This window comes from Balaenoptera musculus, chromosome 20 (genome assembly GCF_009873245.2).
Source record: "Balaenoptera musculus isolate JJ_BM4_2016_0621 chromosome 20, mBalMus1.pri.v3, whole genome shotgun sequence".
NCBI classification, from domain to species: Eukaryota; Metazoa; Chordata; class Mammalia; order Artiodactyla; family Balaenopteridae; genus Balaenoptera; species Balaenoptera musculus.
Genome location: NC_045804.1, coordinates 37,732,642 through 37,760,298, shown reverse-complemented (window position 1 = coordinate 37,760,298; position 27,657 = coordinate 37,732,642). Strand labels below are relative to the sequence as shown.

At 48.1% G+C, this 27,657-nt stretch overlaps 2 protein-coding genes across 3 annotated transcripts in view; both read right to left on the bottom strand.

The window, feature by feature from the left end:
• AATF (apoptosis antagonizing transcription factor) overlaps positions 1-15,527 on the bottom strand; it is a 102,954-nt gene extending 87,427 nt beyond the window's left edge. For both annotated transcript variants that reach the window (XM_036837939.1, XM_036837940.1), the window contains exons 1-4: positions 15,296-15,527; positions 14,086-14,277; positions 11,226-11,654; positions 10,636-10,773 (exon numbers count right to left, since the gene is read on the bottom strand). In XM_036837939.1, the coding sequence (XP_036693834.1) occupies positions 10,636-10,773; positions 11,226-11,654; positions 14,086-14,277; positions 15,296-15,386 (850 nt within the window). In that variant the 5' untranslated portion in view covers positions 15,387-15,527. The remainder of the gene's footprint in view (positions 1-10,635; positions 10,774-11,225; positions 11,655-14,085; positions 14,278-15,295) is intronic.
• Positions 15,528-19,838: 4,311 nt separating this feature from the next.
• Positions 19,839-27,653, bottom strand: LHX1 (LIM homeobox 1). Its single transcript, XM_036838244.1, has 6 exons — positions 27,209-27,653; positions 26,101-26,718; positions 24,007-24,233; positions 23,633-23,910; positions 22,088-22,253; positions 19,839-21,694 (listed from the first exon to the last, which is right to left on the bottom strand). Exons 2-6 carry the CDS (start codon positions 26,268-26,270, stop codon positions 21,315-21,317), a joined length of 1,221 nt encoding a protein of 406 aa, XP_036694139.1. The 5' UTR covers positions 26,271-26,718; positions 27,209-27,653; the 3' UTR covers positions 19,839-21,314.
• Between the last annotated feature and the right edge of the window lie 4 nt (positions 27,654-27,657).

Here is a 27,657-nt window from a genome sequence, read left to right as displayed (position 1 = left end):
TGGAACATGTCAGAGAAAAAACAACACTAATCCAGTTTAATACCTAAAAGAGAGCAGAGATGATGGAGGGAAGGAAATTAGCAAAGAAATATTAGAAGAGATTTTCCCAAAACTGAAAGACCACACAATCTTCAGATTAAAAGGGCCCAGTAAGTACTCAACACAATTAATAATAAAGGACCCATACCTAGACATAGCTTCGGGCAATTTCAGAAAACCAAGAATAAACAGAAGATCCCAAACATTTCCAGAGAACAAAAACAAGTCACCTACAAAGGAATGAGACTCAAACCAGCAACCACCTTCTCTTGGACAACATCTGGATGACAGAAGACAATAGCGCACCTGGAAGGCTGAACAATGGTCCCCAAAGACGTCCACATGCCATTCTAATCCCCAGAACCTGTGAATACGTTACTTTACAAGGCAAAAGGACTTGGCAGGTGTGATTAAGTTAAGGATCTGCGATGGGGAGAGGATCCTGAGTTAGCCAGGTGGGCCCAATGTAAACAGTAAGTCCTTACGAGAGAGGTGATAGGGTCAGAGTTAGAAAAGGAACACTTGGTGTGATGGGATTGTTGGTTTTGAAGATGGAAAAGAGCCATGAGCCAAGGAATGCAGGCAGCCTCGAGAAGCTGGAAAAAGCAAGGAAACAGATGCTCCCCCAGAGTCTCTGGAAGGAGCACAGCCCTGCTGACACCTGGGTTTTAGGATTTTCTAGCCTCCAGAACTGTGAGACAATAAAGTTCTGCTGTTTCAAGCCACCAAGTTTGTGGTAATTTGTTGTAGTAACAATAGGAAACTGGGACTTCCCTGGAGGTCCAGTGGGTAAGACTCCAAAGCTCCCAATGCAGGGGACCCGAGTTCAATCCCTGGTTGGGGAACTAGATCCCGCATGCATGCCGCAACTAACAGTTCGCATGCCGCAACTAACAGTTCGCATGCCGCAACTAAAGATCCCGCATGCTGCAACTAAGACCCAGTGCAGCCAAAATAAATAACTAATTAATTAAATATTAAAAACAAAAAACAATAGGAAACTAATACAGGGCAGTACCTTCAAGTTCTGAGCAAAGGTAATTTTCAACCCAGAAATTTATACCCAATCCATGAAGAATATATTGATATCAATGACAAATGAGGCAGAGCATTTTTAAATCTGCAAAAAATCAGATCATTTACTCCCCATCCATGTTTGGCACCAAATTGACAAACTGAGATACAGGAAGAGCCAGAACACAACTCCACCCTAGAAGAGCAAGGAAAGGCAGTCCCAGGAGGACCCGGTGCACTAGACCCAGAGAACAATCCACTCAAACTGGGAGAATGTAAGAGGAGAGACCGCATGATTTAAAGTTTGGGGGAAGAAGGATTGAGATGATAAAACTGAGCCATCAGGGGAAAAGAAGAAAATCTAGAGACCTAGGAAAAAAATGATATAATAGATAAACAGTCCAAATGTGAATCAAAAAACAAAAACAACAAAAGAAAAAGAAAAAAAGAAACACAAAAAAATAAAAAGAAGGAAAAAACAAATGTGAAGCAAACTAAAATACAGCATGATTTTAAGCAACTGATGGAGGATTATAAAAAATCTACTTGAACTAGGAACTAGGAACTTGTACTGAGCTAGGAACATACTCCTACAGACAGGCCTCTGAACACACAGGAAAGAAAAAGTAATTTTCAAGTCCCTCCCTGCCCTGGTATTATACCCTTATTTACATGATAATAACACACTGTAAAAGCAGTTGATTGGTTTTCAACTCCCAGGGTCAACATATGGATAGAGCACAGGAATCTTGGTTGCAGTTGCAGGGCAGAATGTAAAAATGTAGTGGAAGAAGAATGGAATGACTACCTCATACCTTTTCCTCCAGATTTCTACCACCTTCCTTCCTTACTCCTCATTCGCAATTTATGACCTTGGTTTCTAGTTCAAAGAAAATAGAATGATCAAAAGAGAACTTTCAGAGACTCCTACCTATCTGTGTCTACTCATATACTGTCTTCCCACCTGTCACTATGACTAAACTGTCCCCACTATCAAAGGCCACCATTCTCGTGCCCTAGTCCCATTTCACATACCTCAAGGACATTGCTACAGATATCCCCCCACATCATCATCAATTTCCCCTCTGCTGCATCACTCTTATCAACATACAAACATGCTGTGATTGCTCCCATCTCAAAAACAAAACACTTCTCACGACTCCACATCCTTCTCCATCTAACCTCCCATTTCTCTGCTCCCCTCTAAAGTAACATTCCTAGAAAGAGCTGTCTGTACTCACTATCTCAGATCCCTTTTTCCCGTCCTCTCACAAACCCATCCCAGTCAAGCCTGCATCCCTCCCACCCCACCAAAACTGCTCATCAAGGTAGAGGATGGCCACCATGTTGCTAAATGAAATGGTCACTGCTCAGTCTTTGTCTTAACCTGTCCGTAGCAGTCTCATCTTTCATACCAGAGGATAAAGAAATCAAGAAATAGAGATCTAAACAGATTATTTAAAATTATAAGAGGAAAACGAAATGAGACTGAAAGTAAGGCAAAGGACTGTTGTCTTCCTGAATGCTTCTGTACTATTTATCATATTCATGTATAATTTTAATAAAGTGATTTAAGAATAAGTGTTAAGACACAAATAACAATAATAGAGTAGCATCTTTTTGCAGTGGTCAGGTTCTAAAGTCTGAGCATAAAGCAAAAATCAAGTTCTCACAAAACTGCTTTAAAAATCCCAAAGATTGCCCAGAAAGTACAGCACCACAGTCTCTGTGCAGGTTCAACATGGTCAGTTTCTCCCCTCCAACACTACAGCTGCTTCGTCGATTAAACACCAGATGATTACATTTGGGGACCGTGCCGGACAAAGACTGCAGGCTGTGACTGTAACCACCAGATTCGCAGGCTGTCTGACGCGGTGCTCACCGGAGAGGCGCCCGGAACAAAGAGGAACTGCGGCAGCCGCAGACTCCACCTGCCACCATGCTTACTCCAGGGCACGAGCACACTGAGAAAGATGGCAGGCAGAATCACTGGCACTACTTAAGCTGTTTCTCTCTCCCTCTTTTTCTTTTGGCCAGGCATATATGGTTAAAGGTGAGTTCATAAAATGTCCATATAAAGAGACTCCAACATACACTGATGTGTATGACTTCACTGTGAATCCAGCGGATAGGGCAATCCTACTACATATGTTACTACTACTACGACGACCATGATGACGACTACTACTTACTACTAGTACTACCTACTACTACTACTGCCTACTACTAGTACTACTACAAGTCCGGGTTGCTTCCTTATTTAACTCATCACAATTAAAGAGTGTTTCAGGCCTGAAGACAACCTTAATTCCCAAGAAACCCAAAACAATAAAACAGATGTTCTGATGAGATTGGCTGCAGCAGTTTTCAAGCTTCCACAGCTCCGTGAGCCATCTAGGGCTCATCTTTTCAGGGTGGGTGAAAGAATCTGACACTCTCCTCCTGGGTCCCCCACTCGGTTGCTTTGGAAAAGCACTTGCTCTGTTGACCCCACTTTACTGTCTACGTAGTATAAATGCCTAATTAACCACGTTGGACAAATTAGGTAGTAGCTCAATAGGGACCAAAAGTCTTCCTACGTAGAACTCATTCTCTAAGAAACAGACCAAACACAGCATAGATTTCAAAGCTAAGTCAAGAGGTATTATGTAAATATCAAACAAAGTTATCAAGAAATGATTGCCTTCATTTCTCACCTACAGTTTAGGAAAAATAAGAGGATCAGTAATACTCTGCGGTGGCACGAGTCCAGGAAAACAACTGTTACAGATGAGAATTAAATGGTTATAATTCTTCTAAGGGCCAACTTGGCAGTATCTTCCAAAAGCCTTAAAAAAGAAACAAAAGTACAATCCCTTTGTCCCAGCAATCGAATTTCCAGGAATGTAGATCCGTGCTGTCCAAATCAGTATCCACTAGTCACATGTGGCTACTGAGGACTCGAAATGTGGTTAGCCCAAATCAAGATGAACTGTAAATGTAGAATACACTCTGGATTTCAAAGACTTGACATGAAAAAATATACATAAGACATCTCATTAGTATTTAAATATTGACTATATGTTAAACTTGTATTTGTTATATACTACATTAAGTAAAATATGTTACAAAAATTAATTCTACCTGTTTCTTTTTACAATTTTCTAAAAATTTGATTACTAGGAAATTTAAAATTCGTATGTGACTTGAACTATATTTATATTGGACAGTGCTACTTTTAGGCAAAATGCTCGAATATGTATGTACAAGAGTGTTTATCAAAGAATGCTTTATAAAAGTGAAAGGCTGAAATAAACCTGAGTATCCATCCATACAGATTGGCTAAATAAACTGCAGTAAATCAATAAAATGGAATATTCTGTAGCCACTGAAAATGCTGATGTACATCTAAATATACTGACATGAAATATGTTAAGTAGAAAAAAATAAGCTTACAAAATAGTACATATTTGTAAGATTCCATGTTTGTTTAAAAAAGTGTGTGTGTGTATGTGTGTGTAAACACAGAAAAAGGTCTGAAAGGATATTCATCAAAATGACAACTGTTGGTTACCTCTGGGTAGTAAGACTACAGGTAATCCTTATTTTCTTCTTTATGCTCTTATGTATTTTCTGAATTTCTGAAGTAGGCATGACATGATTTTATAATTAGAACAGTAAAGCTATTTTAAAAAATAATAGCCATCAGCTGAAACAAAAAGATCAATCTTCCTCACACCATCTTGGCTAGATGAAGTCTACAGTAATAAGAGTCCTTAATCCTACACAATGCTACACTTGGAGAAGCTTGCAAGTGCCTTCATCCCAAGCAATACTTAAACCTAGCCCAAGTAATTACGAATATTTCAGGGTTCTACAGATCATTTGTGAGAACTCTGTCATGAACCCACAAAGCGTTAATCGAGAGAACACTGAAATAGATGTTCATGGATTTGTCACCTAAGGCAGCTAAGTAATTAACAAAGGGGAATTTTGCTGACAATATTGGTTGCCTATGGGATAGGGGACTGGGTGGCAGGGGTACGGGGTGGGAAGGAGGATTTTCTCTACAGAGTCATTAGCATCTTTTGAATTTTGAGCCATGTGAATACACTGCCTACTTAAAAATACATAAAATTTAAAAAACAAAACAGAAACATTATCTATCAAGATTCCGATCGCCATGACTTACTCAAAATTTTAAAAGTTGTTCTTTAAGGTGTCTATTAGTGCTGTGGTCAAATTGGCATTAAAATTTTTAGTCTATTCAAGTCACAATAGTTGAGGGGCTGGGGGAAGGGCCACAGAGGGATGAGAGGGTGAACTCGAACTAGAAATGGGAAGATGGGGGTGGGGGGGTGGGGCGCAAGCAAAATGTAACTTCTTAATAGTGGAATTTGTGTTTATATTCTTAAGCAAGTAAAAAATCTTAACACTTCCTCTATATTTATATTACATTATACTGTGCTCTTGGGGAGTTTTTGCTTATAGGAAATATCAAAATGTCAACCATTGTTTCTATTAAAGGTCTTTAATGATATTGCATTTTAGACCTATAATGAAACATGGTGCTCACTGCAATCTGTACTGCATCTCATTAAATACATTAATAACATGCATTTCACTAAAAGGTCAACTTATTATGGCTGAAGTTTGGCTTTCCTTTAATCATTTCATTTAAAGTTATAGAGCAAACTCTGAAAAGACAATAGAGAGCGCCTGTTACAGGAATGCTCCCTCCATTCCCCCTCCATTCAAACCAGTTATGCTTATTAAGAAATCACTGTTAAGTGTTTTTGTGTGGGATGATATTGTGATTTTTTTTTTAAATGCTTTTCTCTTAGAGATCCATGCTGATTTACTGATAAAATGATAGGATGTCTGGTGTTTGCTTCAAAATAAAGCAGAAGGAGGGGGTGAGTTAGTATAAGTAGATGAAATAAGATACGCCGTGACTTGATAAGTGTTTAGCTGGTAAAGGTATATGGGTTCACTATACAATTCTCTCTACTTTTATATAGGTTTGATATATTCCATAATGAAAAGTTTTAAACAACTCATGCTGAGGTTTCCTTAAATAACATGCCTTTTTCCTTATACATTGCTGCTACCAACATAAAAGAACCGCCTCCTAATGCTATAGAAGTTTTTAAAAGAAAATCAGAGAGGAAAAAGCTAACCTCTTTAGAGGAATGGTTTTGTGCATGGAAAATCCCTTAATTTTGCTAAGGTTACTTCATGACTTACCACTTATGCAACTACTAAAATATCAAAAAATGCCTCTGAAATTATTTTACATCGAGAGGTATAATCACCAACATGTAATATCAGGGTGATTTGGGGACTAAGTGTGTTGGGGAAGAAAGGAGATATTTGTTTAGTTTCTGAAAAGTAGAGCTTAAGGTGCTTAGGGTACAAAGGCATGCTGCTCAGGACTTGACTGTGGCTGAAATACAGCTGGAAGTCTGCTCTGTTCTAGAGGCTACTGTTAGGACTATGAGAGTAAATGACAGAGCCAAGGAGAGAAATTCTGCCAAGAAAACACAGCCTGAGAACAGGATCTTAAATGCAGTGAAACTGACACTGAGAGGATAAAAGAGGAGTTAGAAAAGCAGAAGAACCCACACATCACATGCAGTAGCGCCAAAACCTAAGGGAAAAATTTCAAGGAGAGGTTGAAAGCTTCAGGGAGGCAGCAGCTGCGTCTGGCAATAAGGAAACCTCTGATCACCTTCTCACAGTCATAGAGGCCAAAGCTGAATCGTAAGTATTACAGTAGAATATAACACTACTGGGCTTCCCTGGTGGTGCAGTGGTTGAGAATCCGCCTGCCAATGCAGGGGACACGGGTGCGAGCCCTGGTCCGGGAAGATCCCACATGCCGTGAAGCAACTAAGCCCATGCGCCACAACTACTGAGCCTGCGCTCTAGAGCCTGCGAGCCACAACTACTGAGCCCACGTGCCACAACTACTGAAGCCCACATGCCACAACTACTGAAGCCCACGAGTCACAACTACTGAGCCTGTATGCCACAACTACTGAAGCCCACATGCCTAGAGCCCGTGCTCCGCAATGAGAAGCCTGTGCACCACAACGAAGAGTAGCCCCTGCTCAACACAACTAGAGGAAGCCCGCGCACAGCAATGAAGACCCAACGCAGCCAAAAGTAAACAAATAAATTTATTTAAAAATAATAATAATAATAATAAAAGAATATAACACTACCCATTTTCCAAAACAAATGGTTAATTTAAATTATATAGGGAATTTGAACACTAACAAAAAGTCAAAAAACACTGGAGACAGTGGGGACGATGGTTAGTTACAGTGAGGACCGTCATTCACAGGGCTGAACACTGCCAAATGCCTCTTTCCGCAGAAGAAGAGAATGCATGTACTTAACATTTGTGGTGTGCAGTGTGCCAGACACTGTGCTAATGCTTTATATCGATTACGTCCTTTAATCTTCACAATCATATTATCCCCATCTTACTGTGAAGTTAAGTAACTTGTTCCAGGTCATTCAGCTAATCCACTGCTGAGATGGAATCTAAACCCAGGCAGTCTGACCTTACTGTAAGACCAACCAAACTGAAAAGAGATTTAATTAAAGGAAGTTAGTTCCAGTGTTTGTTTTGGGGTCAGTACAAATTCAGCCTATGTTCCACACCAGCTATATAACATAGTATAAACTGTTCATCCACCGTAACGTAACCAAGAAGTTTTTCTTAAACTCTGTTCACCAAGATAGGGAAATACACAACATATTATATCATATTGTCATAAAGGTAGAAACAAGAATTACCTACCCTTCAGATGCATAGAAATTCTGGTAACCAGAAAACGCTCCTAGATAACTAATAAGGACCTACTGTATAGCACAGGGAACTCTACTCAATACTCAATTCCACAATGGCCTATGTGGGAAAAGAATCTAAAAAAGAGTGGATATATGTATAACTGATTCACTTTGCTGTACACCTGAAACTAACACAACATTGTAAATGAACTATACTCCAATAAAAATTTCAAAAAAAAGAAAACTCTCCACCCTCCCACCTTAGAATATGTGATACCAAATAAACATTCCTTTCTTCTCCCTCTTCCGCTGCAACCCATCTAGTCGGATTAGGAGACATCTGTCAGATTAACTGGAATTCATCAACGAGGCAAAGAAGCAATTGGTTAAGTACAAAAAGAGACAGATTAAAGAGATCGGGGAATTCCCTGGCGGTCCAGTGGTTAAGGCACAGCGCTCCCAATGCAGGGGACGTGGGTTCGATCCCTGGTGGGGGAACTAAGATCCTACATGCCACGGTCAAAAAATAAAAAAATAAAATAAAATAAAAAATTTTTTTAAAGTGTTTAAAAAGATCGGAACTGTTGCAAAATAAAAGTTAAATAACATTAAAACAGCTAAAAAAACTGAACTGTATCCAAGAGTAAGAATGCATCCCTTATACAGAGCACTGACTAACCCTTAAAATATCTACACTTTGAGATGAATCCCCAAAAAAGCAGGGGCAGGGTTGGCTCAAGCAAGAAGAGTAATGAGTAACAAAATGGAAAAGGCCTTATTGTGAAACATTTAAGACATTTAATCTAGAGTAGTCTAGGTCTCATTCCAAAGGCATACCGGAAATCAGGGCACTAGGGCATTAAAAATAGCAGAGAAGTGCTCCAAAAATCTCAAAAATGCTGAAAACCACCAAGCTATCATTTATTTGAGGGAGGCAGCGGGGAAGAGCTGGAGGAGGGGTTACAAAAGACCCACCCTCACAGTATCTGCAGGGTTCCTGACTTCAAGTGTGTCAAGACACACAATCTAAAGACTGGCCCTGGGCTTCCCTGGTGGCGCAGTGGTTGAGAATCCGCCTGCCAATGCAGGGGACACGGGTTCGAGCCCTGGTCTGGGAGGATCCCACATGCCGTGGAGCAACTAGGCCCGTGAGCCACAACTACTGAGCCTGCGCGTCTGGAGCCTGTGCTCCACAACAAGAGAGGCCACGATAGTGAAGAGGCCCGCGCACTGCGATGAAGAGTGGCCCCCGCTTGCCGCAACTATAGAAAGCCCTAGCACAGAAACGAAGACCCAGCATAGCAATCAATCAATCAATCAATCAATCAATCTTTAAAAAAAAAAAAAAGAAAAAAGACTGGCCCTTGGGAAGTAATTCCTAATTAAACCAAGCAGTCCCCACCAAGAAAGGTTCACACAATTCCTTACCCTAGAAATCCTACCCATTTATCTTAAATGGTTTAAGGTGATTCTACCAAGAGGCAGACGCCAAATCAGACTGATGTCCTCCTCAGGCCCCTTCTCAGGCTAACTCCACGATATTATAAAAACAAGTTTGAGGGCTTCCCTGGTGGCGCAGTGGTTAAGAATCCGCCTGCCAATGCAGGGGACATGGGTTCGAGCCCTGGTCCGGGAAGATCCCACATGCCGCAGAGCGACTAGGCCTGTGCACCACAACTACTGAGTCTGCACTCTAGAGCCCGTGACCCACAACTACTGAGCCCACGTGCCACAACTACTGAGCCCACGTGCCACAACTACTGAAGCCCACGCGCCGAGAGCAGCCCGTGCTCCGCAAGGAGAGAAGCCACCACAATGAGAAGCCTGTGCACCGTAACCAAGAGTAGCCCCTGCTCGCCACAACTGAGAATGCCCGCGCGCAGCAAAGAAGAACCAACGCAGACAAAAAATAAATAAATAAAATAAATTAAAAAAACAAAAAAACAAAAAAACAAGTTTGAAAGAGCAAATGACAACACTAAGTCTCGGCGTGCAAGTAAGGGATGGGGAGTCCAGCCTCCATGCGCTCACCCCACATCTCTCTCCTCGGCCCCAGTCCTCTGGTGCCACTGGGCACCCAGGAGGCAGCGTGGTGCAGAAGGCAGCCCCTAGATCGTAAGGCAGAAAAGCTGGAGGCGGCTGTCTCTGCCGTGCATGATCGAGCTCTGCAACTTTGGGCAACTCATTCTCTTTGGGCTTTGGCTCTCTCCTCTGTAAAATGAGGGGGTTGGGAGCCAAATAACTGCTAAATTCCTTTGCTCTTCTAAAATTCTTGGACTTTACAGCCCAGCAATTCTCTTTCACAACTTCTTCCTCCCTCTGAGGTCACCATCCTTCATCACCCTCCGTAACCCAAAGGGAGACAGGAGTAAGGTCATCTCAGCATGTTGTTCTAGAAACCACCCAACAAAGAAAGGCATCCTTTAAGCACGTGATATACAAGTTAAACGAACTGAGGTTAGTCATTCACTGTCTCCCTTTCGTTCTGTGCCAGTGGTTTTTCCCTGAGCACTAAAGTAGTAGCTCAGAAAGCCAAGAGGAGGGGAAGGGGAAAGTGAGAGCAGGGCTGGAAAAAAGAGGAAAAGACATGACTCAAGCATCCAACCTGTTTCGATCAAAGTTGCCTTCATTTGATAAGAGAATTATACTGCTATTTTTTTTTAAGTTGAAAATCACTATTTTATACCATATTATGACTAAAGCCAAGTCTTTTCAACTCTGTGGTGCTGTGAACACAATCCCAGTATATCCCAATGATCCCCAGTGGTTCTAAGCATCCCAATACGGGATAAGTATCCTTACTGTTTTTTAAGGCGCTGGCAAATTCTGGGCCACCTTTGTCCTTGAAAATAGGGAAAACATCTGGTTGAGGAAGCTGATTGGTGGTCAGCAGAGCTTTTTGTAGCTTTATCCTTCCTTCCAAGAGCTGGTCCCACAGTGCTGAGAAAGAAAAAAGAATTCCATTCTTCAGTTAATAAAATCTTCCTGCGGCAGGGAGAGGGGGAGGGAATGGAAATCAAAGCAGTCCCTAAGCAGCATGGCTTTATCAGCTTCAAGCCATGGAAACTATTTATTACAGGAAAGAAATCCAGTGTCTGGACGCAAACTGACTTGCTACATGAGAGAGAGAATGCTACGGCCCAACGAGAGGAGACGACGCTCTTCTCTTCAACCTTCCACAGCTGCCAGAAGTACTAGAGCAGAACCAGCAAAGCAGCTGAGTGAAGCAACAGCAGGCCAAGCGCAGGGGAACGGCACTTTGGCCTCTAGGTAAGTGGGGCACGTCACCAACTAACTGGAAGGACACAGGAGAGAGCAAACAGCCACAAACAAACAAAAAGGAGATCAAATGTGGACACTCAAAACAAGCAAACAGCAAGCCGTGTACAAACCTATCTGGTTCTTCACAGCTTGGCCTTTCTCCACTTCCTCGGAAACTCTGACCTCGGAGAAGGTCATCACCACCCCGTCGTCCTCACTGGTCCTGTCTTCAGCCTTGTCTTCCTCACTCTCACCTTCGAAGTCTTCCTCACCATCCCCTTCTTCCATACCACTCTCCCGCTCTTCGTCTTCCTCCTCCTCCTCACTGCTACCGAGGCCATCCATTCCCTCGGTAAATTTTTCAAAGTCACTGATGCTCTGGACACTGAAGCCTGACGCCTTCCTGGAGTGGCCTCTGCTCCTCTTTTTCCAGGCCAGGCTACTGTCACCATCACCACACTCCTGTTCCTCAGCACTCATGGCGTCCTCCCCCGATTCCTCCAGGCCCAGACCCTCTGAATCTCCATCTCCAGACCCTTCCTCATCAGATATTTCTTTATCTGAACAAGGGAGGGAAGAAGGAAAAAAAAAAAAAAAGTTATCTTAAAACAAATACTAGGCCATATCTTTCATCTTAACTAAAGGATCATGACACGTATCCAAAACAAAAAGTATTACTGTATTCAATGCAACTCAACAAATATTTATTACACATCTACTATCTCTAAAATGTTAAGGGAGAAACAAAAATGAATAAAACATGGGTCCTATGGGATTTCCCTGGCGGTCCAGTGGTTAAGACTCCACGCTTCCAATGGAGGGGGCTCGGGTTCGATCCCTGGTTGGGGAACTAAGATCCTGCATGCCACACGGCACGGCCAAAAAAAAATAAACAAACAAACAAAAAAACAAAAAACATGGGTCCTATCCTACTGAAAGGCTCTAGTGGGAAAGACAGATCCATAAAAACTATAAAACAGAAAAGAATTAAAAGCACTTTGACAAAGTTTTGGTAATCAAGAGAAGGAAGAGATTTTAACTGTGGAGCAAGTGAATTTAAGCAAGGTTATAAGGAAAAGGCAGCCTTTGATCTGGACCTTGAAAAATGGTCAGATTTCATCTGGTGTGAGGGAATACTGGTTTTCCCAAACCTGCATCTGAAAAAATAGAGTTTATCACTAACTGTCCCAAATGCACAATCTCTATCACCCTAGTGATGCTTATTAAACACTTATTAAGCACCTATTATGAACCAGCCATGGAATAAAACTAGAGACTGACAAACAGAATGTAATATCTGTGGGGACGGGTTCACAGTCTGCTAGGAGTGGTAGATATGCATAACCAATAACTACATTACAATATCATTAGTACAGTGTATAGAGAAGGGTGAGAGATGGCTTCATATGAAGGACACATTATAGTTTTACTTATTAAGCATAAGTAACAGGTCATCAGACAGAGAAGAGGGAAGGAAAGGAAAAGCAGCAGATGCAAAGGTCCAGCACACAAAAGTGCACTGGGGTACAGAATGCTGGGATATGAGCCCAGAGAGTTGCTCAGGGACCAAATCAGGAGGGGTCTTGTCTTCCAAAGGAAGGAGTCTGAACTTGATCCTTCAGTAAATGGAATATTAGTTCTGGCTCCTGATTTTACTTATGCTTGCGGTATCCTGATACTTACAGGTCTTTAATGATTATCCAATCTCTTCCATGGTAGAACACAGGAAGCATAATCATACAGGGACCTGTTACCAACAACTTTCTTCATAAAATAAAGATTTTTATGAAAACATGATGTCTTAAGTACTTCTTTAAGTAACAATATATAAACTCAAGACAGAGAAGGCTGTCAAAAACATATATATACAGAAACTAAGTGCCAAATAGTAAAGAGAAATAATCCTTTAAGTTCTTTAAATGTATGCCATTTCTCAAATAAGAAATATTCACAGAGTAGTAGTTTAAAGTATAGATCTTAGAGTCAGACTGCCTTATTTGAGTTCCAGCCTGCACTTACTAGATATATGACCTTGAGCAAGTTACTTAACCAATGTGCCCCTCAATTTCCTTATCTGTAAAATGGGGATAAACAGTACCAACCTCACAGGGCTGTTGGGAGGATTAAATGAGATAATACATGTAATGATACGGTGGTAACATTTTCTGAGGACTTACTATGTACCAGGCTTTCAGAATTTAAAGGACTTACCACAGTGCCTGACACATGGTGAGAGCTCAGTAAATATTATATTGGTCCCAGGACTGGTCAGTTTATCATTCTCTAAGCAAAGAATACGAAATGAGCTTATCATCTGGGATCCCCAAGGACTGTACCAGGGACTAAATCATGGATATCACAGCATGAGTGATTGTTTCTTTTATATGATCTGTGGATTCTCAACATGGTCCCTCTGACCTCTCTAAAGGAAAACAAAACAGCATCCACTCAATAATCACCATATCCCGCCCCCTTCCTCCACTCTGTGAAACTCACAGTCTTTAAAACTATAAGCTCACATCCTCCTAATTGTTGCAGGGAACAGGGAAGGATTATGAAATTTTTACAGTGGCAAAAAATGAGTGTCACAAATTAATATTATCCAGTGACTCGATGCAAGACTTGACAAACCAAAGGAAAAGGGCCAAAATCCATGAGCAGCATGCCCATCAGACACAATGCTTTTTCAACACATAGCCCTCTCCGAAATCCAAATATGCAAGGCCTTTTCTCTCACTCCATTTTAGGGTGAGCCATTAGTGCAAACATTAGGAGTATAGCAACTTAATAGCTCCAGACTTCAGACTCCTTACAAAGTGAAATTCAGTACTTCAAAGGGCCCTTTCTAATGCCAAATCAGTGGTCTCTCCTAAGACAGTAAGTGGGGCATCCAGACTAGTTCTGCAGAGAGCATCAAAAAAAAAAAAAAAAAAAAATTTAACCCCAAAAAAATCAGGAAAGAAAGAGTACCATGGAAATACGTCTACTCACCAGATGAACCTGGCAGAGTCTGCTCCCAATGGTCTTCCTTCCAAGCTCTTCTAGAGGTGGTCTTGCCAGAATACCTCTTGTCTGTGTCCAAGAGGGAGGCTGATGCCAGCTTTCTAATGCTACCCACCGCCAGGAAATCACCTTCCCCATCTTCCCCTTCATCAAACCTGTCAATCACTCTGGCAGCAGTGGCTGTCGGGGGAGGGGGAAAAGTAATGAGAATCTTCTGGTTAGAACAAACTTTAATGGCAACCCTGTTCAGCCCTCTGAATTCACGCTTGAACGTCCTCTACAAAATCCCCACCAACTTCCAAGAACAGGGACCTCATCACCTCCCAAGGCAGACCACTTGCTACCTTGCTGCTGTTCCTGCACAGAAAGCTGACTCTCCGCATCTACTAGAAGGATATATTTCCAGGCCTTGGATCATAGAAAACTAGTCTAATCCCTCTTCCATGTGTGACAGTCAGCTCAAATATTTTAAGTCAGCCATCACCATGTTCTATCCCACTCCAGCCCATCCCTCAGGGAGTTTTTTTTTTTTTCTTTTGCTTATCCTGGCTAAACAGCCCCAGTTCCCTCAACTAATTATTCCTAAGAAACGGTCCAGCACTCACATTTATCCCTCCGTATTCTCCCTTCCTCACACTTCTCTGACTCAAGCCTAAAGGAGGATTACTCCCAACTAGACCTTGAACATCAGCTTACAGATCAGAAATATCATTCGTCAGCCGCTAAGCAAGTGTGCTGAAGCCTGAAAAGGCTTAAACGGCACCATGGCAGCCTACTTCTTCCTTCATCCTCCAAGTAGGTTCTCAGGGACAGGCAGAGTTTTTTTTAAAAAAGGATGAGACTTTTTCTTCTCATTTCTAACACAATGCCAGTAAGGGCATCCTGAAAGATAACTTCCAACCTGCTACCAGACTCTGGTTGCCTGCAACAGCACTGGATCAACAGTTAACCCAAGCCTGAGTCCTCCGTACGCTCCGCCCACCCGAGCACCAAATCTAGAATGCACGTCCGAAGGATCCCGAAGCCCTCCTCCCCAGCCCCGGGGGCCACCCTCCCGGGAAGCAGTTTTCCTCTGCGCCAGGGGAAGGAGAGTAGGCTAGGCGGCGAGGCCCAGCTGCCGGCCCCTCACACGCCGCCCGGGTCCGCACTGGGCCCGGCCCACGGCTCCGCACGTGGCCTTGCCCCCATCAGGCCTCACCCTCCTCCGGGTCGGCCTCAGGATCCGCCTCGCGCGGTCGCGGGTTCAACAACTGTTCCAGCTGCAGCGCTAGAGGCTGCGGCCCCGCCATTGTCACCAGGTCTCGCCCTGCGCCGCACTACTGAATGTCGCTCTCCCCCTTCCGAGTCCTCTCGCCCAGAGACTGCGCCCCAGCACAACCAGGGACGCCCGGAGCCGTGCACCCAGCTCCGGGCCGGCAACTTCCGGGAGGCTCCCGGGAGGGGGCGGGGCTTGCGTCACTACGGGCGTTGCTAGGATGAAGGCGGAAGCGCCCGGAAGGCTGACGCGTGTGCGCGTGCGCGTGAGCGGAGGGGGTGTGTTGGGCAGCGCGGGAGCGCGCAAGGGCACGGCACCGCCGCTGGCCCCGAGACGAGACAACCTTGCGAGCAGCCTGTGTCCTCTTGTATAAAGTATGTCTCAAGATTTGTCCAAGATTTGCTTAGAAATAAAGTGTGACCCGTGGTGGCTGATTTGGGAAGGAGGAGGAGTAAAGGGTAAGCGTCTCGAGGCTTACGTGTGCTTTAGGGCACGCACAGACTGGGACCAAAAGAAGGTTTGGCATTTCACAATTTGGAGGAGTCTGGGGCCGGGCACACGCCTCTGGCCCCGCGATGGCCACGATTTGGAAATCGTGCCTCAGGGATGGGCATGTGTAAGTGTGCGGTTCACTACTGGCATTTTTATTAATAGGAATTAGCAAGCGCTATAGCTGTGCGTAAATAAAGATTGATTCTGTAGCTTCTGCAAGTAGCCTTGTCTGTGCAGGGAAAAGGGATGGAGTGGGGATTACTCTACTGCACACCCATCGGTATTGATATCCTTGCTGTTCAAGGATGAGGGCATACTCAGACACTTGAAAGCAGTGCACAGATGCCGGAAAACTCAGGTCTACAGTTAGAGGGGCACAGGTAGACTCAAAATATAAAGACCCAATAGGATCAATTTAACTGCACCCAGGCACATAGAAAAATACAATCCCTTTATATGCTCTTTCCTTCATCGAGCATTCCCTGACTGCCCGCTATGTGGCAGGCACTGCTAAATGAGATACAAAGATGAGTAAGTTAGATTCTCTTCTGGCAGTGATCAGCCTAGGGGGGCAGACAAACATGTAAACAGAAACTGCAAAAAGGGATGATCAGGGGAGTAGAAAGTGGTCTATCCTTCCAGTATCTGTTTGAGGTCACCTGTAAAGACCTAGAAGCCCCTAAACGGACACTGCCTCAAATGGATCCAGAAAACAGGGTCAGGGGTGCCCTGTGCCCTTCCTGGGAACAGCCCAGGCCGGTTGGATCCCACAGTTGAACAGCCTGAGGAACCCTCAGTTCTCCAGTGTCTCCTGTGGAACCCAAGGGACATGAGGGTCCCTGACTTCCCTAGTCTTCATACGCGCCCCCAGCGTCAAGAGCAACAAGAGACCACTTGTCCCATGTCCCCTTCCTAGGTGGCGGCAGGAAGCCCTCAGGGTAGATGTCCACAGACACGGGAAGGGAAAGCACTCCAGACTAGGATGGTGGCACCCTAGGCAAGGAACTGAGGCAAAGAAAACTGCTTTTTACCACCTGCAATAGAATTCAGTCGAAAACAGCTTTAAAACAAAAACAAAACAAAACAAACCATATCCCCTGTAATTGCAGTCTGGTGCCTGCGTCTGGGGCCTCCAGAGTAAAAGCATGCTCCACAGACTGGGACAGCCATGGCCCCGGGCTTTGAAGGACAAAAATGTTTCCCTCACCCCACATTTAGGAAACTACCTCCCCTGGTCCTCTTCCCTTCCTATTTGGGACACTAATAAGGCTTAGGAACCTGACCTTAGGGTAAAGAAAGGGGAGAAAAGGAGCCGGGAGGTGAGGCAAGGCAGAGAGCACCTCTAGCTGTCATGCAAACAGGACACTGCTGGATAATTCTGGGCAGAAAATGCCTGCTTCCCTACTCTTCTGTCTCTGTCCAGGCACCTACTGACTTGGGAAGCCTTTTGAGGAAGAAATCAAGACCACCCTACTCCTGTTGCACACATCCCAGGGCCCCCAAAATGCTTCCCTGGCTTTCTCACCCCATCCTGAGAGTAGGGAGGGGACTCTAGGAGTGGAGGAAAGAAGAAAGAGTTCTAGGACTTAAGATGCAGCTCAGAGATGTGGAGGCATGAGGCAGCAACCTCCTAAATCCCCTCTCTGGGGGGTCCTCCCTACTTGATTCTAGTTTCTTGAGAAGGGAGGAGGGGTTTCCTGATGGGAGTGGGAGTGGAGATGGAAGGTGGACTATGGGAGGGGCTATTTCAAAAACTCTACCTCTTAGAAGAAATGTAAACCCTGACTGCCCCTGTGATGTGAGCAGATGAGATGACAAGGGGGAAGGGAATAAATGCGAGCATGCTCCGAAAAGAACAGTCCTCTCCAGAGAAGGTCAGAGGGTCTCCCAGTTCATGGTCCCTCTGCCTGCTGCCTAAGGGCTGCAAAGTGGCACACAGATGTAGGAAGAGCAGACGATAGACAGGGGTGACATTGGATACCACCCCCCCTCATTGTCCCAATCTCCTGTCTGTTCAGGTGACCAGGAGTTTCAAGAGTTTAGGGAAATCATGTTCTTACCTTTCTCCCTTCTCAGATACTATCAAGGGTCCCAGGCCCCTGCCAATGCCTGTCCTGGCTCTCCACACGTCGCCCTCCCCCACCTTGTCTAGCCCTAAAGCAGTTCCCACTTTTCCCCATCCTGGAAAAGAGAGGTGGGTGAGCTATGCCTCCCTCGTCCAGGGCAGATGGCAGCTCCCAGTCGCCGGAACCCTGAGGGCAGGTGGCTAGAGGCACAGAGGTGGCAGCTTTAAGATGGCTGCGGGGAGAAACCAGGCTGCCAAGCCAGGCAGGAGAGGAGACTGCGTTCGGGGTCGGAAGGGACCGCCTGGGCGCTCCCCTCCCGCCCGCACGCCTCTCCGGGGAGCGCCCAGGCCCAGTGGGATGGTGCAGCGCTCCTCTGTACCTCAGGGCCAAAGGTGGGCAGCACAGCTCTGATGGGAACAAGAACAGTCCCTGACATCCCTAGACCTCCCCGCCTCGGGCGGCTCCAAATTTGACCACTGAAGTTTGCCACCTGTCCAGGGATTCGTTAAGGTTCTGGACACCGCTTCCAAGGGGAAAGACCGAGCTGCTGCCAGAGAGAAGTCAGAGAGAAGAACTGCGTCCACACCGAGCACCCAACTCTAAAATGCTTATCAAGTACCGGATTCCACAATAAAGCTGCTAAATAATTCAGCAGCCTTGATAGGAAGATGTGGCTTCCCAATGAGCATACGTTCAGTTAAATGAATGTCTTTAAAGGAGGCTGGCTATAATAAGTTGGCTATGATTTAATGTATATAAATGCTAAAAGGGCAAAAACAAGGCGATCTGCATACAAAGCAGATAAATAAATGTGCCGCATGCAGAGGCTAGGAGTTTCAAAAGTCTCCCCAGTATTTCATAAATTTGGATTTCTGAAAGAACACTGTCAGATTCCACCCAGATAGTCCTCCCCATTGAATAAGCTGTCATGTGGATGCAGTGAAATATTTATTTTAAAGCCTTCTTAGCAAGAAAGATACACCTGGTTGTGTCTTAACAAAATATAAAAACAACACTGGAAATTGCATACCATTTCATGTAAAACCCTTGATTTAAAAAAAAAAAAAAAAAAGGAAATAAAGAATCCAGACTGAAATGTAGGTGATATGGAAAATAAATTCTGGAACTGTGGTAGTGGCTGATAATAAAACACACACACGTATTTCACAGCAGATAAAATATTTAAATTCCTTCCATGTTTAATGAAGACTTGGAAGGGATTGAACTAGTTTTCAGAACCTTATGGCAACTCTCAGTTGAAATTTGATTTCTATATTGGTTATTTTTACTACTCTTTCAGAGAAAGTAATATGTATCTTGTGCCAAGCAAAATAGTTTTCCTTCTGGGAAACTTCAAATGAAACAAATACTATAAAACAACTATTTCACATCAGTTCTGTGAAAGGGATTAAAGTATTTCATTTATAGCTGTGCTGTACATTCATTTTATGTTATCTTTCAAACCACCAAGTTAGAAAGCAGGATTATCTATGGGAAATGAATTGAAATAGAAAAGGACCACCTCTAACTACCTACTTATAGGTAACCGACGTTCAGAAGTCTGGTTTTGCCTGTTTCGAGGGGAGAGGGAGAGAGTGCATGGGGTCTCATGCTTAATGGCAGACTGGGACCACTCATTTTTAGCCATGGATTTGATTTCTATTTCCAGTTCTATATTAACTTATCAGCAAACATCTCTTCAATTGTATCCGTTAAAATTCACAGAATGCAAATCTGTAGTTAGTAACAGCAGGAAGGCACAGAGAAAAGCTTGGCTGGCATTAGCAAAGGGGTTCAACTACAGCCAAGGTAAAAACAGATCCACCAGTCCTGTCTCTCTTCCTCCTGGCTTCTGAGAGGTCATTCGGCTCCATCACAGCTCAATTCTAGTTGTTAAAACATCAAATAACACACCAATTATCTAAACATCAGATTTTCTATTTTTATTAAAAACTCACAAATTTATTCAACATGTTTTCTTTCATACAGTGAATGGTCTAATATGCACTGGAGGTCACACAAGCTTAGGTTTATCAGAACAATAAAAGACATATGAGAAATTTAATATATAAAGAAAAAAGTAGCAGCTGTTGACTGCATATTTGACCATAAAATTTAAATATTTTGGACTTTTATTTTAAAGACACAAAAATAAAACCTGTGTGGGTCTATATAAGTCATATTAACAATTCCATGAATGTTCAACAGGACTAAAAATTAGCAAAGATTTTTTTTTTAAACCTTGTAACACTTTTTTTTTTTTTTAACACTTTTTCAGGTTGTGGTGCCAGGCACCTTTACAGTATTTGTGCTATAATTACTCTATTTGGCAAGTGTCTGAATATCATGTTTTCTCTTTGCCTTGTGTAAACAACACCTTTTTACATACTAGCACAGTGAGCTGTGAGCCCTGTAAATCTGTCAGAACATCTACAGGAAAAGAAAATGAACAATTTTGGTTGATTGCTCAAAACACTTTGTTTTGAACAAGAGGTTTCAAAACAGGATATATTAGTAAAACACTGAACTCCTGAATTTAACGTTATACGTAAACAGTTGACTGTTTTTAGTTCAATAGTTTTGTTTTTTTTTAATTTTGTGTGTGTGAAGGTAGAATACTTTTCTTGTACAGCTGATGTTCAAGTCATTTTACTAAGAGGTCTGGCTGGAGACCATCCTATTGAGTGTGTGTGTGTGTGTGTGTGTGTGTGTGTGTAGAGCTTTGTGAAGGTAGAAGAGTTGATACTGAGGGCTTTACATTTAGAATTTTGCAATTTTGGCAAAAACAAAAAAACCAAAAAACCCAGAGAGACAAAAAATATATATATATATAGTCCCACCTGATGCACAGCAGGTCGGCGTTTCTGAAGCTATAAGTTTGCTGTCGCTGTTGCTGAACTCTGAGACAACACTAATACATTTCCCAGAGCCAGAACCCTCCTGGCTGGCCCGGGAGCGCCCCGGCCGCTTCACCGCCCTCAACCGGCTGCGGGCGCAGCCTCCCTCCCCGCGGCTCCTGGCGTCACCGCCGACTGGCCGCCCCCCGCGGCTGCCGTGGGTGTTTTTATGCAGCCCGCCGGGTTCTCGCTCACGCCGGCGGTGTCTGTCCAAGGATCCGGGTCCAGGTGGGAGGTGGGGAGAGGTCTGCGTTTCCCTGCGGGAGCCCCAGTTCTGCACCTTGCCAGCCAGCGCACGGATCCCAGTTTACCTCCAGGCGGATTTGGATTCTATTTCGTGTCCCCCTTTCCCATCCGGTCTCCCCAGACGGAAAATGGTCCCCCAAGCTGCAGGAAGTGGGGGGAATGACTTGCTTTTATGTTTTTTTTTTCTTTTTTTTTCTGTTTTTCTTAAATAAAGGTTCATTTCTGTACAACCACGAACTCCGCGGATCGTGCGCGTCTCCGCTACCACACGGCCGCCTCATTCATTTCGGGGGGGTGAGACAGGTGGTTTCCATAGCTCGCCCCTCCGTTGACCGACAGCGACGAGAAGGGTGGGCTGGGCCCGAAGACCTCGGCCGACATTGAGTGGAGAGGCCCGGGCAGGCTGGGCTCGGGGCTGGGCGAGTCCCCGGGAGGATGCGCCAGGATGTCGGTGAACCGCTGAGCCTCGCTCGACGGGTGGTGGCCGGGCAGCGGGTGCTCCAGGCCACCCAGGGGTGTCCCGGAAGGCCCGGACGACGGCACGAAGGGCAGGTCTACTGGCGTCTGAGCCTGCGAGGACGGGGGGCCTTGCGGGAAGAAGTCGTAGTTGCCTCCGGGAGCGTAGTACTCGCTCTGGTAATCTGCGGAGCAGCGGTGAGGAGGCTGTCAGGGCGGGGCCCTGGGTGGGGCGGGGTGACGGGGCGGGAAGGCGGGCCCGCGAGCCGGCTGGGGAGGGCAACTCAGCGAAGTCGCCAGTCGCCGGGCTCCCCTGCCGGGAAGGGAGCACGGAGAATGCTGGGTGCGAACGCTGGAGCTGCTCCCTACCTGCCCATTCGCCTCATTCAGGATCGGGAATTCGGTTCGGTCTCACTACCTCCCCTCGATTATACTCCCCAGCCTCCACCCATCTCTTCCCTACTCTCCACTTCTCTAAGAAAGCCAGAAGCGCCTCCGCGCTGCCACCCGCTTCCGACGAAGCCAACCCCGCCCTGCCCGCGCCCTGCCCGCGCCCTGCCCCTAGGCAGCGCACCCACCTCCATAGAAGGAGAAGGGCCCGTTGGGGATGAGCTCGCCCGGCTCCAGGCGGTCCACGAGCGGCCGCATCCGGCGCGGACTGCGGAAGAAGGCGTGGCGCCGAGCGCCCAGCGCGCTTAGCTGCTTCATCCTCCGTTCCTTGGACCGTCGGTTCTGGAACCAGACCTGAAGCACACACGCGGTGGGGGGGGGGGGGCGGTGGTGAGGCCCCGGAGACCCCACCTACGACTTCGGGTGCGCGGCCGGACCTGGCCCCTCACCGCCTAACTCGCGGATTCCGGGCTGTGTGTGTGTGTGTGTGTGTGTGTGTGTGTTGTATATGGGGGGGGGGGACGCGGTCTCTGAGTAGGACCGAGCAGGGTGGCCCTTGAGCCCATGGTGAACAGGATTCCCGACAGAGGAACCTGGGCAAGCCGCCCTGCTCAACATGAGGCAGTTGGAGTTGTTTCTAATAATTCCACCGACACAGTTACAGCTTCCGGGGGGCTGTACACACCGAGGCTCAACCTCCCCAAATAGTATCAGACACACAGCTTCCCTTTCAGGGACCCTGGCAGCCCCCCTCCCCCGCATGATAGTGACGGAGATCCAAACAGCCTCCTGTTGACAGTCTCCCAAAGATAGTGACACCAAAACCCACAGTCTCCTTTTCCACCCACGCACAATCTCCCAGTGCCAAATGTACCTATCCACAGCCTCTCACTGGTAGTGACACAGACATGCAGCCTCCCCTTCACCTGCGCACAAGATCGCACAACCTTTCAAAGGCAGAGGGCCCCCGTGGAGGGCAGCCTGAATAGTGTGCCCATGCGCACAGCCTCCCAGGCACATCCACCCATACCCTCGCAGAGCCTCCAGGCACCGGACACCTAACCTTGGGCCCAAGACCCGGGCCCGATTGAATACACGCAGTCTCAAGACCTCGCAGCGGGCACCTGCGCGGCTGCCTGGATAGCCACCTCCCATCCCATGCTACTCTGAACAGGCCGAGGTAGAGCTGACTCTCGCCCCGACCACCTTCCCTTCAAACCTGGACAGCCCACCTCTCTTCGGAGGGGAAGTCTCTGCTCTGGGGCTTGTTTAACTGGGGCAAGAGACCCACAAAGTTGGCGGTGGGGACCCGCAGAGGGAGATTACGTTGTGCAGAAGCCAGCGGAACCGATTAATTCCCGGATGCACAGCGACCTCTTGGCTCCTCCCGAACAGGGGTGGTAGCGCAGACAGACAGGTCCCAACTCTCGTCGCAGTGTCCGACAGTGTCCCCTCCTCCAGCCTCACGCTCCCCGTCCCTCCCCCACCGTCACCACTCTCACCTGCGCTGGACCAGGAAGAGGAGGAGGTATAGGGAATTCCAGATGCTCTACGCATCTGGCGACGCTTCGAAGTTCGAACCGGGTAGGGTTGTGTCTGGGCTTCTCCCCTCCCCCTCCGCCAGCCTCCAGGGACTTGCTCTGCTCCGCAAAACGGCCCCCAGCCCCAGCTTGGCCTGCACGGAGTAGCTGTGTGGGCCTCTAGGGAACTGAGTGGCACGCTCGGGCCCTGACCTGGATGACACGCATGTTGAGGCCAGTCTCCTGAGCCAGCTGCTCGCGGATGTGGCGCGTGGGCTTGGGTGTAGCGGCAAAGGCGGCCTTCAGCGTCTCCAGCTGCTTGGCTTTGATGGTGGTGCGCGGCCCTCTCCGCTTGGCCCCCAGGTTCTGGTCGTCGTTCTCATTGCTGCCGCCTTCCTTGTCCGACACATTGGCGCTCTCCGAGTCCTTGGCGTCGTCCTGCGACGGGTCTTGGGAGTCCGGAGACAAACTGGGGTCACTGCCCGTGGTGGCTGGGGAGAGGGAAGGGACAGGTGAGCAGCAACCTTGGCGGGCCTTCCTCCCCCGGGACCCACCCGCCCCTAAGGAGCCGGGAATTAGGGCCTCACCCGAGTGGAGGCTGTTCTCTTTGGCGACGCTGCTGTTGCTTAGGTAATCCTCTTTGCAGACGAACTTGTTCTCATCGATGATGTAGAGCTCCTCGCCGGTGGAGAGCTGCTTGTTACACATCATGCAGGTGAAGCAGTTCAGGTGAAACACTTTGCTCCGGGCTCTCCGCACCAGGTCGCTAGGGGAGATGCCCTGCGCGCAGCCTGCGCATTTGGTACCGAAACACCTGCAGGGGGGCAGGTTGGCGAGGGCCAGGGGAAGACAGAAACAGAGAGAAAGGCGATAGAGAAAGAAAGTGGAGGAAGAAGAATAGGAAAGAGGAAAAGGAGAAAGAGAGAGAGAGCCAAAAAGAGAGGCAGAATGCCGATTAAGCAGGCAAGAAGGCAGGAGAAAGCGCGGGGCACCAGTGAAAAGTCAGGGAGGAGATACACAGGGTTAGAACGATGGAGTAAGGAGTTCAAGCTGCCCCCACCCCTAGCCTCACGCCCAGCGTTGTCCCAGAGGGAAAAAGAGCTGCCGAAGAAGGCGGCAAGGTGGCGACGGGAAGGGAGAGGGAGGCACCTATTTTCCGATTAGATTCGGAGAACAAAATTAGAGCGCCACACAAATGCGTCTCGAACGCCGCTTTTCTCTATATTGCCTCTCCTTCGTCGAAAAAGAACGCGCGCACGCGCTGGGGGTTGGCAAGGTCCAGTCCGGCCGCGGGTAAACAAACAGCCGCGGAGAGCCCGGATGGCCACAGCCAGGCCGTCGCCACGTTCAAGCCCAAAGCCCAGCAGGTTGGCGCAAGCTAGACCGCATGGGGGCTCTAGGTGCCGGGCCGCGCTTCGCGGGAGCCAGGCTTCTGGGGCCCACTGGCAGTCGGCACCGTTCGCCGCTCCCTGGCTCGGCTCCCGCCAGTAGCGGGAGGCCCGGCACCACCTGCCGAGGCCCAGAGGCTCAGCCTGCGCTTGCTCTCGGCAATACCAGCGGACAGAGCTTTGCTCCATGGTCCGCCGCAACCAGAGCCGCGCATCCCGGGGATGCACTGGGGACAGCGCGTCCCAGGCCTCTGAGCAAAGCGACCCGGGTGGCTTCGAACCCCCACTCTGTCCCCCAGTTTGATCTGTTACCACAAACTCAGAGAAAAGCAGAGACCAAGTCAGCCAAGTAAACTGGGAGATTTCAAACGGGCACAAGGGAATTTCAATTCGATTTTGCTCCAGTTCTCTGTTGACTTGTGTGTTGTGTGGATTTGGTGGCAAGACAGTAACTTTAAGAGGATTCAATTAAAATGCTAAACGGAGGAGGGTTGTCGGGAGAAGTCCCCCGGCTCCGAGGACCCGGGTCTCGGCTTTTCCCCAGGTTTCGGCAAGGAGGTGGCGGGCTGTGGCGGGCAGAGCCTGGGAGAGCTCCGAGCGGAGCCTGCGCCTCAGAGCCGAGGCCGGCGTTGGGCGGAGGCCGAACCTCCCGCCAACCCGGGCAGCCGGGTAAGGTCTAGGCTACCGTGCAGTAGTGTGCCCAGGTCGGCGCTGGGAGGCCTATCCGGGTTTCAGGAAGACCCTGGGGCGTGCAGGATAGGCACCATGGCCGAGCGCTTCCCTGCCGCTGCCACCGCAGGCGACTCGGACACTCCATGCAAAAGGCTCGGCGGTTCCCGCCAAGACTTCTCGGAGACGGAAAAGACAGTGGCATGGAGCTAGCCCGAGCTTCTAAGCTCAGCCTGGAGGACGAGCAAAGCCGGGAGGCCCGGAGAATGCAGTCGCTGGAGAGCTCTGCAAGGGGAAAGGCAGGAGCCGGGGCTACACCTCCTGAGGCTGAGCTACCTCCTTCCAAGCTTGGAGAGGCTTCTGGCTCAGAGGCGAGCTCAGACTCTTTCTTCCCAGGCACGTGCAGCCAAGCCCGGACCCACAATTTCCAGGACGAAAGCAGGCCGCGTCCCGGGGAGCCCAGCGCGCCAGCTGGCGAAGAGGCGGGAGCCCCCGGGACTTGGCTGCCCTCTCCAAAGGCAGTTCCTAATGCGGCCGCCGCGGCCACGCTGACCTCTGATCCGAAGCTGGCTGGGAAGGGCCCGCGGGGAAGGAGCAGCAGAGGCGCGCGAGGGAAGTACTCACCGGAAGAAGTCGTTTTTGCAGTAGAGCTTGCCTTCCCGGGAGAAGCACTTCTCGGTCAGGTTGCATTTACATTCACAGCACTGGACGCACTTGACGTGCCAGGCCCTGTCCAGCACGTTCAAGAGGAAGCGGTCCAGTATGGGCCTTTTGCAGCCGGCACAGTGCACCATGGTCTTTGGTTTGGTCGGGTGAGGCCCGGAGAGAGAAGCGCAGGTAGAGCCGAGAGGATGATTCACCAAGACGACCGGCAGGAACTCCCCAGCCCCTCCAAAATGGGGAGACACACTTGGCAGTGCAAACCGAAACCCGCACCGGAAAATCAGAGAGAGGGAGGAGGCTGATGGGGAGCGGGGGGCGCCTCGGTGGAGTGTGCAGCCCGACAGCCCCGGGGCCCCGGGGCACAGCAGCGCCGCCGCCGCTCCTGGGGCGAGGAAAGAGTCTCAGGCGGGCGAGAAAGCGACTCTTCTGTCCAGAGCCCGCGAAGGAGTGAAGGTCACCGAGAACGGCGACAGAAACGGAAATAAATAAATAAAACGGAGTCGGAGAAGGAAGAGGACGACGCGGCGAGCTCGGCTTGCAGGGAAAGCGCCGCTGAGTTCTCTCGGGTTTGAGGTAGAGCTGTCAGAAGTCAAAGTGCATCTGCTTTTGTCGGGGTATGAGGGCGGGTGTGTGTGTGTATGCAGGGCTGCCCGTCACCGGAATTTCCCCTCCTCTTTTTATAAAAGAGAAGAACCAAATGAGTAGGGAAGCTTTGGATCCTAAACTGTCGGCCTCGCGCAACGGGTCGGGACGCCCTGGGAGCCTGCGGTGGGCCTGGGGGAGGGGGTGGGGGCAGGCCGCGGGGGAAGGGAGGGAGGGAGAAAAGGAGGAAGATCTCGTTGTTGATTGTTGTTGTTGCTTAGATTTCCCCCCTTCTGGAGAAGTGTTTGTGTCAATCGAGAGTGAGAGGGACAACTCCGGGCGGACGCAGCCAGGTGCGCGTGCCCGCTCCCCACCGCCCCAGCCCCGTCACCTCGGCCGGTGGCCTGCCTGGCGGCCTCCGTCTCCTCGGGACGGCCCTCCCTGCGCCTGGACTCCTTCGGGGAGGGGGTGCCGTCTGGCTCCTCACCGCGCCTGGCCGTGCATCGTGGCTCCAGTAGCAACTCGCGGCCGCCTGGGCGCGCAGCCCCACATCGCTCGGCCCACGCTCCAGCTGCCTGCGTGCAACCCCACAGTCTCTCGACTTTATTTTCTTTTCCTTTTCCCCTCTTTTTTCGTTGTGATGGCAAATCTGGGTTTCCTTTCTAGCCTCTTTCCTTCCTTCCTTTTTTTTTTTTTCTTTTCTTTTGCAGCGGGAGGAGTCGGGGGGAGGGGGAATAGCTTGAAGAGCTTTTTAAAAAACGTCCTGGTGCAGCGGCTACAGTTCTGTGCGGCTGGAACAGCTCGGCACGGGCCGCCGCTCTCGCCTTCCGGGCCGCAGTTCGTTGCAGGCTGTCCCCGGACAAGCGTCCCTCTGTCCCTGGTCTCCTGGCCCAGTCCGCCGCCCCGGCGCGTCTCTCCCCAGTTCCGGTGGCTCGG